The following is a 16609-nucleotide window of genomic DNA, read 5'->3' on the forward strand; positions in this document are numbered from 1 at the left end:
GGACAGGGGTTTGCGCCACCGCAGATGAAAGGCGCGTCGGTTCCTTTCACACCTGCGCCAATTTGAGTACAAGGTGCGAATGGCGCAGTCCGGCCTCCTACCACGACCACAACCTTCAGACGCCGGGAATCCGCCCTTGATCCGATGAAAGCATTGATGTTACAGCCTGTCAACAGTCTGCGAACCTAATGTGTGGATTTAAAGAGTTAATAAACTTGCGCGCTTTTATTTTGGTTGTGGAAAAAAAGCGTGACTTTAGTAAAAGTTAGAGTGGATCTCTTTTCTGACTATTTTACACCTAAATCATTAATAATAAATATAAATGCATTGGTCTGAGGTTGTGCTATCAAACAATCAAATACGCATTTGGTTTAATTTATTAATTAGCAGTTTGTTTAATTATTTTTGCAGTGCTTGTGGATGCACTAATAATAATGGTTCCAACAAAAAACCAAAGGTTAAGAAAGTGTGAGACTATTCAGAACAGACGACAATATAGTTCCCATGTTTGGTTTCCAAAACAGTAGACGTGGTCGACAGCATGCACGGTTTTGCAGTCATAGGTGTTAAAGTTTACACGTCTAAAGTGCAGGAGTCGTCAAGGCGGGCATTTACACTTTGACAAAAAATAGAGGTGTGATTAAAAAGTGACTCCATCAAAGCAATGCAACTTCCTCAACGTAGATAACATCTGCTCTTATGTGTCAGTTATGTGAAATAAAGCCTTGTTTCATTCTTGTAAATGACTACGTGAACCTAAACAAAATTTAACATGACATTGCTAATAATGAAGGCCAAAGGCGAGTGAAGATATGCTTTATTCATGAACCAATGAATAAGGTTTATTATCGTAATCTCAACCACACATAAACACATTACAGATTTAAATCAGACTTTTACATTTATTTTAAATTCCTTTATTCACGTTATACAACGATCACATGTCTCTATATCTACAATCACATTCAAATATTTACATTCTAATCACTAATAATTAGACATGGGAAGATGCTCCCTAATATTATTTATCCTTACAGTGTTGTTTTAACTTAGCTTATACAAAACAATTAAATAAAAGAAAACGTTAACATAGAAATTGTACAGCTGATATTGGACCGAAATGCATCGTGGCAACATGAAGAGCTTATTGGGGAGGATTTCCACAGGTAAAAAAATTCTGTAAAAATTACAGTATTAATGGCAGCTGTTTGCCAGTAACTTACTGTAAATGAAAATTGATGTTATTTACTGGCAACAGTTTGTTGAAAGTTAAATGAACATTAAACATTAACAAGTCTTTATATTTACAGAATAAAACAGCCTCATGCAAAGCATTCTGGGAACCAAAAAACAGAAAACAGTTTATGAGGATAATGTTTTGCATGAATCTGTTATTTTATAGATTTATTCTGTAAAGACAAAGACTTGTTAATGTTTAATCTTCATTTCACTTGCAGTGGTTGGATAGTGCAGATTAAGGGGTGGTGTTATTATAATAAGATCCCCTTCTGACATCACAAGGGGAGCCAAAATTCAATGACCTAATTTTTTCACTGTGTTGATCTTTTTCACATTTTCTAGGTTGATATTATAGCACTTAACCCCTTCAGACCTGATTTCAGGTGTTTAATCAATGTGTCTTATTTTGATTGGTTTAACCACAAAACAAAAAATGTAATGTCCATTCCACTGGACGAAGGGTCTGAAGGGGTTAAACATGGAAAAAGTCCCCTTTAACTTTGAACAAACAGTTGCAAGTAAATAGCATCAATTAAATTCTACAGTAAGTTACTGTAAAACAGCTGCGCACATAAAGTGTGATTTCTCAGTAAGAAATGTGTCTCAGTAAACTAACATTGAATTACGTACAAAGTTACAGCTGTGTCCATTTCGGGTCACAAAATCTTGGACCTCTACCTCATAGTTCTAACCTAAATCATTACAGTCATGAGATTTTGGAGATGCCCATCTCCACCAGGACGAGGACCGTCTGTCTACCAGGGTCTCCACATGGACTTGGAGTGGAACACAGTTGGCATGCTGGGCGCTTCCACCGAGATGTGACTGTGCTCCGTGTCTGTGTCGTCCAGGTCCGAGCAAAGGTCGTCGCTGGAGGTGGTGGACGGAGACGGGGACAGGGCAGAGGAGCCACCGCTCACCGCGCTCTTGCCTCCGGGGGACAACATCGCGTACGTCCCATCGCTCTGCCAAGTGCTACAGTGATTCGAGTCCGACATCAAATCCGACAGGAGATCCTGAAAGCGATGCTCGTCGTTCAGCGGCATGCATTCCAGAAGGTGATTCAGCAGGTCGGCGGCGATCGCCGCGTCGATGCCCGGACAGCTGGACACGAAGGTGTGCACCTCGTGCATGCACTGGATGTAGCCCGCGGCGAATCGCTCGTTGGCCTCGCGGCTCGCGCTGTCAACCTCTGCGGAAACGGGACAGTGACGTCACAAACGCGAATCGACTTTAAAACGTAGCGTTATTGTAAACGGGAGCGCTCGAGGCCCACGCGTCATCTAAAAACACACGCTTACCCTTGGCTTTGTTTTGCAGGATATCTTCCACGCGTTTCACGGTCATTTCCAACACCTCGGCGTTCTCCATTTTTGCCTGCGCCTAAAATGACACAAAGTGTGACGTTAAGACGCGAAGTGTTTCGCGGTTATGGTGATGAAGAAGAAGAAGTGGTGATGAAATGACTTACGTCCGAGTCCGCGAGCAGCAGCCTCAGTTCCTGTAAACTTTCATTGATGCGGGCGCGTCTCTTTTTCTCCACCAATGGTTTCCTCGTCTAAAGAAAGAGAAGAGCGTTTCAAACATGGTCGCGTTCAAACGCGTATCCCTGCGTGAAAGAAGCGCGTTAAACATACCTTTCTGTCTTTAATGCCGTAATAATCCTCGTCCTGTTTGCCGTTGCGGGACGCAGGGGCCATATTGCTGCAGTGGAGACCGCTGAGAGGACGCAGTGCCGTTGAGACGCCTGAATGGGGGGCAGATGGTCGGCGAGTTCAGTTTGAGACAAAAGTCTGCGCTAACAAGCACACTACACACTACATATATCGTGCAAAGTGGGCAATTGAAGGGGGACATTTATGAGGTCTCATTTACATGTGAATAGAGGGGCCCGCAGCCAATCAACAGCCATGCTTTTGTCTTTACACTGTAAACCAACCCCACATTATAAACTTGGAGATGAGCAACAGATGAATGTAGTGAATAAAACTGGTGTGTAACTCAATATATAAGATACTCCTTTGTTGCATATTGTATACTGATGCAGGCAAAGGACAGTTTATACTAATATATCAGCCTTATTCAATTTAGTCAGATAGCTCTTTGTATATTTTATATATACATTTTATATGTATTGCCTGCATATGTCATATGATTACAGTTTATACAGCAATTTTATTCAGTGTAAAAGATAGTGTATGAGAATAACTTGTGCATATTTTATGCTATTGTATTTTTGACCTTTATATAATATAATATAAAATGCAGTGTATTAAAATAATCTCCTTAGAAAACATTTAGAATGTTAAAAAAATGACATACATTTTGTATTTCATAAACAAAATTTTCAGACATTTTATCTTTCACTATAGTTTTATTTGTGCATAAATACCAGGGGTCTCCAACCTTCTTTTTTTTAGCAAGGGCTACCACAATGGAAAAAACGTTTTGGGTAACACTTTATTTTACGGTGTCTGTTACACATGCTACATGTAATTATTATAGTAATGATTATTAATTATGCATAATTACATGCAACTAACCCTAATCCTAACCCCAACCCTAGTAAGCACTTGTTGTTAATGATTATTACTTAGTACTTAAATGTATAATTACACTGTAAAAGTGATACCGTAAAATAAAGTGTGACCCTTTTTTGATAGTCTATTTAAAACTTTTTTTGTATTAACTTGTACTGATATGTTTAATCATTGTTTAAAATGTTAATAAGAGCTTATATAAATAAATATTAAAATTTAGGCTATTAGTAGAATGTGTTTTGGCGGGCAACTCACAGACTGTGCGGGCAACCTGGTGCCCGTAGGCACCATGTTGGAGACCACTGCTTTAGATTGTCAATACTTAAAACTGTCTGTATAGACCCATAGAAAATAGGTAAGCAGCTTTCATAGACAAGGACGTCCTTTAAATTATCATAAGGCATGGACTGATTATTTTAGGCTATACCCTGAATCTTCCTTTAAGTGCGTTTCAAGTTTACGGAATCACAACTTTATTCGCCACCTACTGGAATCCAATTCACTCTCACAACATCGTTTCCCAATCCCTATTGAAAAATCCAACTTAGACCAGCATAAGCTGGTACCTTGTTTTATCTTATTTAAGCTGGTCCTCCCAGCCTGGCAAAGCCAGTGGGTCAGCTGGTCTTCCCCTTATGAAAATTAAAACAATTGTCAAAATCAAGGCTACAGTTGCCATGGTTTTAACTGTAGTGGTTAATATTCGTAAGGGTCCAGCCTGACCAGCTAAGTCCAGCTAGACCAGCTTAAAAAGTGACCAAAGCACAGCTAGACCTGCTTGCTACACCAGCAAAACCAGCTAAAATCAGCTCACCAGCTTATGCTGGTCTTAGCTGGAATTTTAGTAGGGCCATGCAGTATGGGCTGTTATCCATATTATTATTTTTTATTATCATTATTATTATTATTATTTTATTTATTATTTTGAGGCCTCACTGAAGATTTTATCCTTGGTATTGTATTTATCATATACACAAACAGGGCATATAATAAGAAAATTAGAAAGTAAGGAGTAAATACATATACTAAATATGCATATTTACACATGTAGCCTACAAACATTCAAAACAGTTACAAATACATTCACATCAGTCAATATGGTTGATTAAATTATAATTTATAGATTATAACCTGCATCAGGGCCATTAAAAGCCTTAAACTGTGCCAGGTTATTTATTAACTTCCGGCAGTCTGATGTAAATCACAGCGCGTAGTAGATCACCGTAAACGGCTAAAATAGAACCGGAAGATACATCCATTTGTGGCACATTACATAGTAAAAGTCCCGGACGCCACTAGTCGGATATGGCTGGTTGGTGAAGAAATATAGCTTTTTATTATCACAAGAAAAAAAGTGTTAATAAAATATTATTTAAAAATGAATGTCGTTGCGTTATAAACACTTTGTATTACGTTAAGGGGTATATTTATTTACATTTAACAGATGGTTTTGTCTAAATCAATAGTGCATTCAGGCTATGCATCTGATCCGTTTGTGCGTGACCTGTGGCACAAATCCATTTTACTGTCATCCTCCACCAGCTGAGCCAAACAAACTTGTTATATCTTTGCCCCCTAAGACCAAATATTGAATGATCCATCTTTAGATAAAAGCATCTGCTAAATGAATGAATGTCATTTTTTCATTTTATATTATCTTATGCGTTGTGGTCGTTATTCAGTGTTCCAAAGTTCATTTTATCAGTTCAATAAAACAACCCTTAAATTGTAATTGCCATATTAGAAGTAGCCTACGCACTTAATTGTTTTAACATCTTTGCCACTTAAACTGTTTTAGACATGTTTTGATTCTTTAATTTTGACGTGCCATTTACACTATATAATTAACGTAGCTTATATTTCTATTTTTTAAATATTTATTTCCCACTTTTCCTACATCTATAATAACTATACATAATGCATTTTATTTTGACCTAAATAAACGGCGCTGTCTGATGGTACCATGTAGAAAAATGCTTGAACAATTTCACGTTAATTTTCCAGATGGAAGCAGGTTAACACATCTATCCAGTTTTATCCCACTGTGAAAAATGTGAGGGATACTAATTTTAGATGATGCGCTCCGATTGGTGGACTTCAACTTTGAAGTGTACCGGAAGCGAGGGAATCCTCTTTAAGTTCGCCCTCTACCGAGCGCTTCGATCACAGTTCGAGCGAGAAGCATCCTCGGCAAAAGAGTCACCACTGGACATCCTAACCACAAAACTAGGAAGCAAACGTCAAAATGGTGAAGATATCGTTTCAACAAGTTTCGGCACGGAAGGCAGAAAAGGAGAACGACGGAAACAAAGAGGAAATTCATGTGCCGTGCACTCACGTGAGTCGCTTTATATTTAAATGCACAAATAAGTGTCTTTGTTTGGTTGCCTGTCTGCTGTTAAAGCATCCTTTGTTATGACCCAGCAGTTAAAAACCACAAATGCACGTGAATTTCCTTTTTATTTTAACTTTTGTTCATTTACTTGGGCTTAAAAAAATAAATTTTATTAAACAAAGCTGGAATAAAAGTTAATTTATTAAAATGCTGCATTAATTAGACAAAACGATGTGTACAGTGAGCAATAGTAAATAATATGCATTTTAAATAGCACAATTATTATCATCGTCATCATCATTATTCACAATAATTAATAATAATTGTTATATGCTGTTATTGTGAGTAATAATAATAACGAGTTTGGTCAAAAATAATAAGAATAATATGTAGTATTGCTACAATTATTAATATAAACACGTACTTCTATTGCATAATGATATGCTAAAATGGTGAAGTAGTCTTTATATTACAGCTCTGCATTGGATTTAGGGTTAGGGTGTGTAACTAAAGTTGATGTATGTGAGCCAGTGTAGTGATTACATCATCCCTTGGTGTGTAGCTTTCCCTGCAGATTAGTGTTGAGTAAACCAGCTTGGGTTTAATTTGTGTGTAGTTACTATATTAGAAAACACTTATTAGCATTTGACTTGTATTACAGTAGTTCAAATGTCTACAGCCTTTTTGTTTTAGTGTCCAGTACTCAATGCAACCCACATGAACTCGATCCCTGCCAGCTGGTTTGTTAAAGTATCATTGTCTTTACAAATTGATTGCCTGACATCCGTGCTTTCGTTGAGTTGCACATATATAAGTGAGTGTTTTGTTTAGTTTATACAAGCATCTGATGGTTTGGTTTATATCTAACATGCAATTTCACAAATGATTTGGCAGAATTCAGGTCAAAGATTAGAGTCAGTGTAATGTCTAAATCTATTACGAAATAGGAAGGGAAAGCATTTCCAGCATGTTTGTGGGTGCGTCATTGTGTCACGCTATCAGCGTGTCCCCATGTGCCCGTCTTCATCCCTGTAAATGAGCGTATGAGTGAAATTGACGTCGATCCACCTCGTCTGATAGTAGTGCTGTTATTTTCAGCCTGTTACCCACACACTGTCTCCTACCCGTGTGCCTTTCCTACGTAGAAAGGAACTCCTGTACAAATAAGGAGCGTGGAAGTACAGTATGTGCCTAAAATATCACACAGCCAGGCGGAGATAGTAGCTCTCTTGGCAGTGTCGTTTGATTCACGAAGAGCCTGCGTGGGTTGATCCGAGCTGGTGTCCTCGGCACAAGCATCGTTGAGAGACTGGAGGCGGATGGATTGCTCACGCCACCTGACGTCTTGAGAGCCTGCCTTGACTCATTTCTTGGCAGAGTCCAGTGCTGTAAGAATATAGATTCTCTCTAGTTGTGTCTGTAGTGTAATCATATAATAAAATAACTATTTTTAGGTCTTTACATAAAAATGTACCTCTAATTAACTTCCTAATAGTAACAGGCGCGTAAAATCAAGCATACAGCCTGATCCTATGCAGCAAATTCTGGTCTTTGGAATAAACTCCCTGCTGGTTAAATTACTCTGTTCTTGGAGTTTAATTTTAACACTTATTTCGAGTTAAAATGTAACTAGCCCAACAAAAGAAAGCTTCATGCTGCAATGCATGCTGGTATCAGCACAGTACTAAACTAATCAATGAATCTCAGCATGCATTGCACTCAATCGTTTTATCTGAATTAGTTTGATGATTATGAGTGATGATGTCTGAATGTGTCATGAATATTTTCTGCTTACCTTATCACAGTGCATTTACAAACCAGAACGATTAGAATCAACTTCATTGTGTAAAACAGCTTAATTTCTTCTCATCTTGACGTCTTTATAAAAAGAAACCAATTTCAACTTCACATTGAAACATCTTTTTTCCAATGCATATTTGTTTCTACTTAAACACATACAAACATCAAAAAAAGAGAATAAAAGACTTAACTTTGTGAAAGGCAACTAAAGCGCACACTGATCACCATAATGTTGTTTTGTTGAAGTGTTTTTTCAATGTTAATGGAGAGTGCAAACGTGATATTGATTATCATTGAGTCTCTAAAAGTCTCCAACAATGCCAGGAAATATCGCTAGTTTCTTTTTGAAAAAAAAAAAGTCGCAGAAGGGGTCTTGAAAGTCACTTAATCTAGTGACAAAGTCGCAAAGTTGGCACCACTGCGTCGTGCTGCTGAACCAGGGTCATGTCATGGCACACTTTCTCAACATTTAACTCTAGATGTGGTGTTAAAAAAACATGCTCCTGAACACATTTTTCAATCGTTGTGGGTTCGATTCCTAGGGAACACAAATACTGATGAAAATGTATTCCAAGTCTTTGGATAAAAGTGTCTGCCGAATGCATAAATGTAAGGTAGAGTAATGTAATCGTATGTTCAGTATGCACAAGCCCCATTACTCAAGATCACTGCCTGACCTCAAAGATGCTATCATGTCTGAATGGGAGCAGATCCCTATAGACATGCTCCAAAATAGAGAAAAAGCTGAAGCTGTTTGAGAATAAAAATCTAATTATATTTTATTTCTTATGTCCTAGTTAAAGTCAGATACATTGTGCAAACTAACCGAGTTGTTTGTTTATTTCTCCGACAGGATGAGTTGGTTCTACCTGTATGGTCTAAGAAGTCTCCCAAAGGCGGCCTTTGGTGTATCGTACTTGCCCTGGTGATCTTTATGTCAGGATTAATCATCGCATCTGTTTGCCTTTACCGATACTACTACTACAGCCCTCAGGTGTGACATTCAACTTTATTAGATTTGTTAATCCTCAAATAGTCACGAGTAAGCTAAGCTCATCCTGGCCATTGTCCTTTACATGGTTGATTTATTACACATTCGTCCTTCCAGTAACATAAAGCTCTCCGCTTCCTCTCTATCCAGGTCCCAGAGGACAGTTTGTTCCACTGCCGGGTGATGTACGACGACCCCCTGTACGCTCCGTTGCTCGGGCGACAGGAGATGGAGGAGAACGTCGGTATCTATCTGGAAGATAACTACGAACACATCAGCGTGCCCGTTCCCGATTTCGCGAGCAGCGACCCAGCCGACATCATCCACGACTTTCACAGGGTGAGGATCTGTCCTTGAAACGTGTGAAGAAAAAGTTCAACCCGTTTAGCTGTGGCACAGTTTGTTTCAGTTCTCTGGCGGTACAATAAATGCTGTTAGTCATCACGGCTCCCCCAGATGGACTGTGAACAGTGCTATGAAAGGCTTTTGTTTGAAGAAGACATTGTTTAATATGCAGCGCAAAGTGAAGTGCATGCAAAATGATTTGGTCGGCTATAAGCCCATAAGAATATCAGGCTGGTGAATGTCTAGATAAACTAAGACACAAAGTCTGAATATTTAAACGCCAAGCATCATCTTTTTATACTGGAAACACAATAAGGTTGTATTTTTTTAACATTAGTTTATGCATTTGCATACATGAACTAATACTAATAATTCAACAGCAATGCATTGTTCATTTCAACATGTATGAAAACATTTTTTAAATCAAAAGTTGCACAATGAACTAACATAAACAATTGTATTGGCATTAACAAAGATTAATAAATGCCAATAAACTATATTGTTAAATGTTAGTTAATGCATTTACTTCAGTTAACAATTACAACCTTACTGTTTTTATTAAATCTAATATTTACTCAAATTGAATTAAAGTTTAATCCACTTATTAAATTGTGGAGTAAAGAATCCCATTTTCAGGTCCAAGCCTCCACTTGTTTTCATGAGCGCACACATTTAAGCTGTATTTTTACAGACTTGCAGTGTACATTCTTCAAGCTCACGACGTCCCAGACATTGATACTTTAATGATTCATAAAAGATGAATTACTTTCTGGTCATCAGGGATTTCGGTATGGTGAGGAAAGTTAGGATATAGCAGTGCTTCTCAAATAGTGGGGCGGGACCCCCAGGGGGGGCTCGAAGCGACACCAGGGGGGGCGCGCGAGACCCCAGGGAAAATACTTTTTCAGGAAGTGATTTTTAAAGACATTACACCCCAATCACGCTGATAAGCCGCTTGTGTTTTTTATTATTATTTATTGATTATATTTAATTTTTCAGTATCAAATGGTCAAAAAATATTATACTTTAAATAAGGATTGATTTTTTTATTTCAGGCAAATTGATGCATTTTAAGTCTTTTCTGTTACAGACTAAAAAACAATGTTAATAAAGTTATTCTTTGTTGTAAGTTGATCGATATTTCTTTTTTTGTGTTTTCTTTTTGTGTTTTCTCAATGTTAATAAGGATACAATGTTTTGCAGATGTGTTATTTTTATAGACAAATTATACTATTTACAGTCGCGGCGGAGAGTTGGGGGGGGCGCGAAATGTTTACCTCTTCCTAGGGGGGCATGACAGAAAATAATTGAGAAGCACTGGGATATAGAGATTTTTCTGTAGTTGATGGGGCGCGTGGACCCGGAAGTTGTGGCGTGTGACGTTTTTTTGTTCTGCTGAACACAAATGAAGATATTTGTAACCAAACAGATCTGGGGCACCATTCACTTCCATAGTATTATCTTGGAATGAAAGTCAATGGCGCCCCAGAATTAATGGTGCCCCAGATCTGCTTGGTTACAAACATTTTTCAAAATATCTTCATTTATGTTCAGCAGTACAAAAATCAATACAGGTAAATCAATGTTAGCAGTATCTTATCACTTTAACAAGTGGTTAGATTAAAAAACACCTCAGCAACCACAAAGCCAACCACCCACCTAAGCTATTTTTGGAGTGGCTATTGACTAAGGTGTCGTCTTTTTATTAACGCAGGGGCTCACAGCATACTATGACATTGCGTTGGATAAATGCTACGTCATCGAGCTCAACACCACTATCGTCATGCCACCCAGGAACCTGTGGGAGCTGCTAGTCAATGTCAAGGTAACCAATCGCACCGATTTCATGAATAAAATGTCTCATTGAGATTAAGTGAGTCACACATTTCAACATCCTTAACAGAATTCATCACTGAAAGGCACACCAATTTCTACTAGTTTTTAATAGATCGTTGTGTTTTTGTAGCGAGGAACATACTTGCCACAAACCTACATCGTTCAGGAGGAGATGGTGGTGTCGGGCCGAATTAGGAACGTGCGGCAACTGGGACCGTTCATCCACAGGCTGTGTTACGGAAAAGACGTGTACAGACTGAGACGCAGGAGCGGACAGAAACGTGAGTTTATATCTTACTTTCTGTTAATCGGAGACACCTGCACGCAGAGGCAGTTTTTGCCGTTATCTGTTCACAGCACATCGAGTTCCTGTTTTCATTCTGTCTGACAGTTATCTTGCGTAAATCTGAGGGTGTTACATGTTTCTGCTATATTGCAATGCAGAACATCCTCTTCCTTTTTTTTTTAAGCATAAATTACTTGGCACGTTCATCGAATAGCATACATTAAGCCTCATGTACGTGTGCCACACTGACGCTTATCTTTATTCTGTGTGGGTTTTGCAACTGTGACTCAGTATCGTTGAGTACGCAGAACGTCTCCAGTTAGGAAACCACTTTGAGGGGGATGTGATGCACGTCAGGCACTCTGATGCATTGTGGGAGTTGTCGTTTGGGCGGCGAGGGCATCTCTCTCGTGGCTGAGGTGTGGGAAGCGTTAGTGTGGGAACTGTAGATTGGCACCATTCAGACTTCCTCATACTCTCTAGATGCCATCTGTGCTTTGAGAAGCCACAGGAAATGATGATTCGTTTGTGATAGACTGGCTTTTAGGATGCTATCTAGGTGGCACGCAACTTTTGCATTGAGCGCATGTTTAACCCGAATCTTTCCCTTTCGCTCCTCAGGCATTGAAAAGAGGGAGACCCGAAACTGCCACAGCATCCGACACTTTGAGAACACGTTTGTCGTAGAGACGATGATTTGTGACCGACTCCACTTTTAATTTCCTCCCCCTGCCCGTCTTCCCCAAATCTACTGAGCAAAACCTAAAAGTGACCCCACACCACCTCCCCACCTGTCCAGCTTTACAGCAGCACTTTATCGTCATGATAAATCTGTACATAATGTTAATAACTCATCTTTGTGTATTCGTCATTTTGTTTGTTTGTCAAGAGTTTCTTTTTCATCCTGTCGTCTCTTGAAGATTTTCAAGTTGCGTAGTATGACGCACATGCTTGAGTTTATTTTACACTCGGGTTATTCGTTGAGGGTGTGTCCTCGAATATAACTGTGAGGTTGACTCCTTTCTTTTGGTTTTTGTCATCCGTGTTGGTGTTTTTACATGTTTTAGGTGAGAAATCCGAAATTTGAAAATTGTCTTCAATGCCAAATGATGTATACCTCATATTTTAGCAATGTATGACTTATTAAAGTCATGTATGTGATTTCTGAACGTGATCTAAGCAATATAAGTTTTCTTATCTTGGATTTCTAGACTTGTTTGTTTAGTGTGTCATATTATGTGTGTTATTCTTTATACATATGAATAAAGTTTGTAGAATAAAACAGAAAATCTAGCCACCAGATGTTTTTGTAAAGGCGATACGTCGATGGTGATCAGAATGGGCTGATGGGTTTCTTTTCAATTAATAAAGCCCACATATTAAGATGAAACTTTGTGTACTGAGGAATTTCGGAAGCAGATTTGTAGAAATCCTTCATTGCTGTTTTTATTCTTTTATGCATTATCTTCCTTTGAATCGAGGTGGATTTATGTCATTGCTTGCACATTTTTCTAATTGTACCGTTTATTTGCATTTGTTCCTCTTCCACACACCGGTGTAGCAAGAACTGGTTTAGTCTGGAGTCATGAGGTGTTTATTGAATGCACTATATGATGATGCTGCTCTAGCTTTTTGTAAATAATGTTTACGTGTAAAACTCATCAATAAACTGCTTAACTCGACTCTTGTTGTATTTGTCATTATTGTCTTGTTGGTTTATAAACAAATGTATACAGTACATAGTATTACGTAAGAGAAATTTCTTTGCATATGCCCTCACAAACCCTTAATACCGCAATACTGCATATTGTCCTTTGTGAAACAACAGCAGGGGCGTGTCCTTCAATACTGTTGACTCAAAACTGAAGTTTCATTTCCGCTTGACACCCTCATGTGTGATTTGCAGTGAAGTTAAGAGTTTTATCAGATAATGTTTTTCACACATTGTGACCCATTTTCTTTTAAAACAGCTCAGGGTCAGGCAAAGTAACCACATGTCATTTATCAGGGATAACATTTTACTGGCAAAATTTATTTTTACCAGAATAATACAATAAATAAAGCTATGCGTTCTGCAAAACCTATTTGCAATCTTAAGTAAATGACACGTGGCCTGAGATGCAAAAGTTCAAGTATAAATCTAAAAGACTTACTGAAACACGATTACAAAAAGGGTTGAATTGCTTAATGTGAATTGTAATGCCGGAAGAATAACAAAAGCGAGCAGATTTGATGATGCAAACATTTGCAACGATTACAAGTAGTGAGAGTTCATGTTTCTCAGTACAAGATTTACCTTGATGGGATGGGAGATGATAAATATTAACACATGTTCAGCTCAACGTCCCTCTTCACAGATCACAGTCAGGACATCAACGATATCCAAAGTTAAAATTTTAGGGTATCCACTTTTTCACGTTAAAAAAATGCCTTTCTTGGTATTTTTGTCTTGTTTTCAGTACAAAAATCTAAAAATTCTTTAGATAGAAATGTAGATGTATTTTCTTGATAAGCAACATTTTTTTATATTTAAGTGAATTTATGTTAAAAACAAGCAAAATATTGCCAGATTCACAGAAGCACAAATTCAATTTAATGTTATGTTTTTGTCTAAAAACTAGAATTGTTTTCTTAGATAATTTTGCTCATCAAGAAAATGCATCTTAATTTAAGAATTTTCAGATATTTGTTGTGAAAATAAGAAAAAAATACTAAGAAAGTATTTTTTGTTGCAGTCTACACAGCTTAGCTTTTTGCGCTCAACTTGTTTTTGCCAAGTTGAGCGCAAATATTGTGTTGACCCAAGGACAATATTTTTGTAAATAAAACCTAAACCCACCCCAAACCCCAACCATAACCCACCCCCAACCCTAACAATAACTAACCCCTAAAGTCAGAGGGACATGTGAAAAACAATGGCCAAGAAGCACCTTATCCTGGTTGTAAGCTTAAACTTGAAACAAAAAGTTATTTCTGAAATCTGATTGGTTGATTAAAATGTTGTCTCAGGGTCAACATACAGAAATGTTGCCCTGAGTACATCAACCACTTTTCAACAAAGAGCTTATTTACAATACAAGAAATGCTCACAAAGTCTTTGGGTTTGGACATGCGGTCTTCGGCCTTTTACTGGCCATTCCAACTCGAGCTCTGGACGAGGCAGATACCAATGTTTTTTGTCGCCGAATTGCACCTAGTTCGATCTTGAAGTTTCTTTAAACTGAAATAGTAGATCAAGGGATCCAGACAGCTGTTTGTGCTGGCCATACACATTGTAACGGTTTGCAAACTGAAGTATTTCTCAGTATCTCCTCCTAGATATTTAACTTTGTTTAGGGCGAAGAGGATGAAAGCTACGTGAAAGGGAATAAAGCACACGGTGTAGATGAACAGGTTGGACAGAAAGAGCTTCACTACCTTGTTTTTGCTCATCTCGGGGTTACTGGATGAAGTTGGCATGCTGTAGCCACAAAGCTGCCGCACGACTGCAATCGTGCAACCCAGAATGATACTAAACGGTATCAAAATCCCAAAAACGGTGACAAAGCAGAGGATGTAAAATCCCTTTTTCCACTCGCTGTCTGTGTATTTCTCGAAACAACGTGTGACGTTACAGGTTTTATCCACATTTTCAGGGTGATTTATAGCTGTCGGCACTGATAATGCAGCGATCATCACCCAAACGGTCGCACAAAGCCCCCACGCTACAGGTGCTGTCCGGAGAGGGCGGGATCTCAGCGGGTACACCACGGCCAACATCCGGTCCACACTGATGAGGGTGATGAACAAAGAGCTGGAGTACAGGTTGACAGCAAAGAGAGTCCCAGAAATCATGCACAGCTTATTTCCCAGAGTCCATCGGCCCGTGGCGAAGTAGATAATCCGAAAGGGCAGGGAAAGGATGAAAAGAAGGTCTGATAATGCCAGGTTGGCCATGTAGATCACAGGAACGGATTTTCTCAAGCCATTTCGACACACCAAAATCCAAAGAGAGATAAAATTTAAAGGCAGGCCGAAGAGAAGTATCACGCTGTAGGTGGAAGTAAAAAGTGGATATCTGAAGTGTGACAAGCTACAGTTTTCTGTACTGTTGTGCTGCATTTTTCAAAGAGACTAATGTAGACATGAGAGAAGTGCAGAGGTGAAATGTGCAGTGGTTCTGTATGGGTGGCGGTGTTTTCACATGTTCCACTTGTTGGTAACAGGAAACAGTGGGAGGTCTTAGCTTTTAGACTGTAAATGCAAAAGTTTACCAAGCAAACTTTGGTTAAGATGCTTTGACATTATATTCCGCTGCAACCAATTGAAATGAGGTCTTACCACCAGACCAGACCGTATAAATGTTGCTGTTCTTTTCAAGACTTACAGTTACACAATTCACCAATGTTTTTGTGTGTAACAAGAACAAAATTTGCATTATTTTTTAAATCAAGTATTTTTTCACAAATATTGATGGACTATTAAAGATACGTATTTTAAAAGTATTTTTTATCATGCATTTTACAATTTTTTATTGTTGCAAAGCAGCTTTACTGTAAACATTTAAGAGAGACATTATGAAAATATTTAGTAATAACTGCTATTTCATGGTATTGCTGCAATTTTTGTTTCATACAATGTCTTTTCGCAATACTGCAGTGTAAAAAAAATTATACATGAAGTTAAAACAACTTGGTTGTGGAAGTCAATTCAACCTACTATTTTAGATTTGAACCTCTGATAAGTTAACATAACTTATAAAAACAAGTTGAAATTGTTTAATAACAGTTAAAGTGACATTAAAATATATGTTGATTTGACAAAAATGCTGTTATTTTTCCGGTATATTCTAACCCAGATAGCAAGCAACCATTAGAACAATGTTAAAATGGTTGATTTGTCAATGATCATCCATTTGAATCAATATCAGGCTTGAACCCCCCATTATTATTGAAAAAATATAGAAATTTCAATAAACCACCATTATGGTGATCAGTGTTTGCTTTAGTTAAGCCCTTTCTCTAAGGTAAATATTTATTTTCTCAGTGTTTGTATGTGTTTATGTACACTCTTGAAACAAATGTGTTAAAATAACATCTAATGTGTTGTCCTTGTTATTTTTGGAACGACGCACTTTGTGTTGTTTTAACAAATCTTGTGTTGTCCCTTTCATTTGAACTCAAAATCAACACGAAATGACACATAATGTGATAAAATAACACATAATGTGTTAAATAGGATAACAAGCCAATGTGTTA

The 16609-nt window shown here is 38.0% G+C and overlaps 3 protein-coding genes across 3 annotated transcripts; 1 reads left to right on the forward strand and 2 right to left on the reverse strand.

Annotated features, from left to right (window-relative positions):
- Positions 1–802: 802 nt before the first annotated feature.
- Positions 803–3187, reverse strand: LOC129443199 (transcription cofactor HES-6). The gene is made up of 4 exons (XM_055203650.2): positions 2877–3187; positions 2711–2797; positions 2541–2622; positions 803–2431 (listed from the first exon to the last, which is right to left on the reverse strand). Exons 1-4 carry the CDS (start codon positions 2937–2939, stop codon positions 1995–1997), a joined length of 669 nt encoding a protein of 222 aa, XP_055059625.2. The 5' UTR covers positions 2940–3187; the 3' UTR covers positions 803–1994.
- Positions 3188–5919: 2732 nt separating this feature from the next.
- LOC141362382 (integral membrane protein 2C-like) lies at positions 5920–13054 on the forward strand. Its single transcript, XM_073864379.1, has 6 exons — positions 5920–6117; positions 8768–8908; positions 9056–9244; positions 10965–11075; positions 11217–11367; positions 11994–13054. Exons 1-6 carry the CDS (start codon positions 6025–6027, stop codon positions 12089–12091), a joined length of 783 nt encoding a protein of 260 aa, XP_073720480.1. The 5' UTR covers positions 5920–6024; the 3' UTR covers positions 12092–13054.
- A 1191-nt stretch (positions 13055–14245) lies between these two features.
- LOC141362381 (lysophosphatidic acid receptor 6-like) lies at positions 14246–15530 on the reverse strand. Its single transcript, XM_073864378.1, has one exon. It carries the CDS (start codon positions 15471–15473, stop codon positions 14499–14501), a length of 975 nt encoding a protein of 324 aa, XP_073720479.1. The 5' UTR covers positions 15474–15530; the 3' UTR covers positions 14246–14498.
- Positions 15531–16609: the final 1079 nt, after the last annotated feature.

This window comes from Misgurnus anguillicaudatus, unplaced genomic scaffold, assembly GCF_027580225.2.
Source record: "Misgurnus anguillicaudatus unplaced genomic scaffold, ASM2758022v2 HiC_scaffold_26, whole genome shotgun sequence".
Taxonomy (NCBI): domain Eukaryota; kingdom Metazoa; phylum Chordata; class Actinopteri; order Cypriniformes; family Cobitidae; genus Misgurnus; species Misgurnus anguillicaudatus.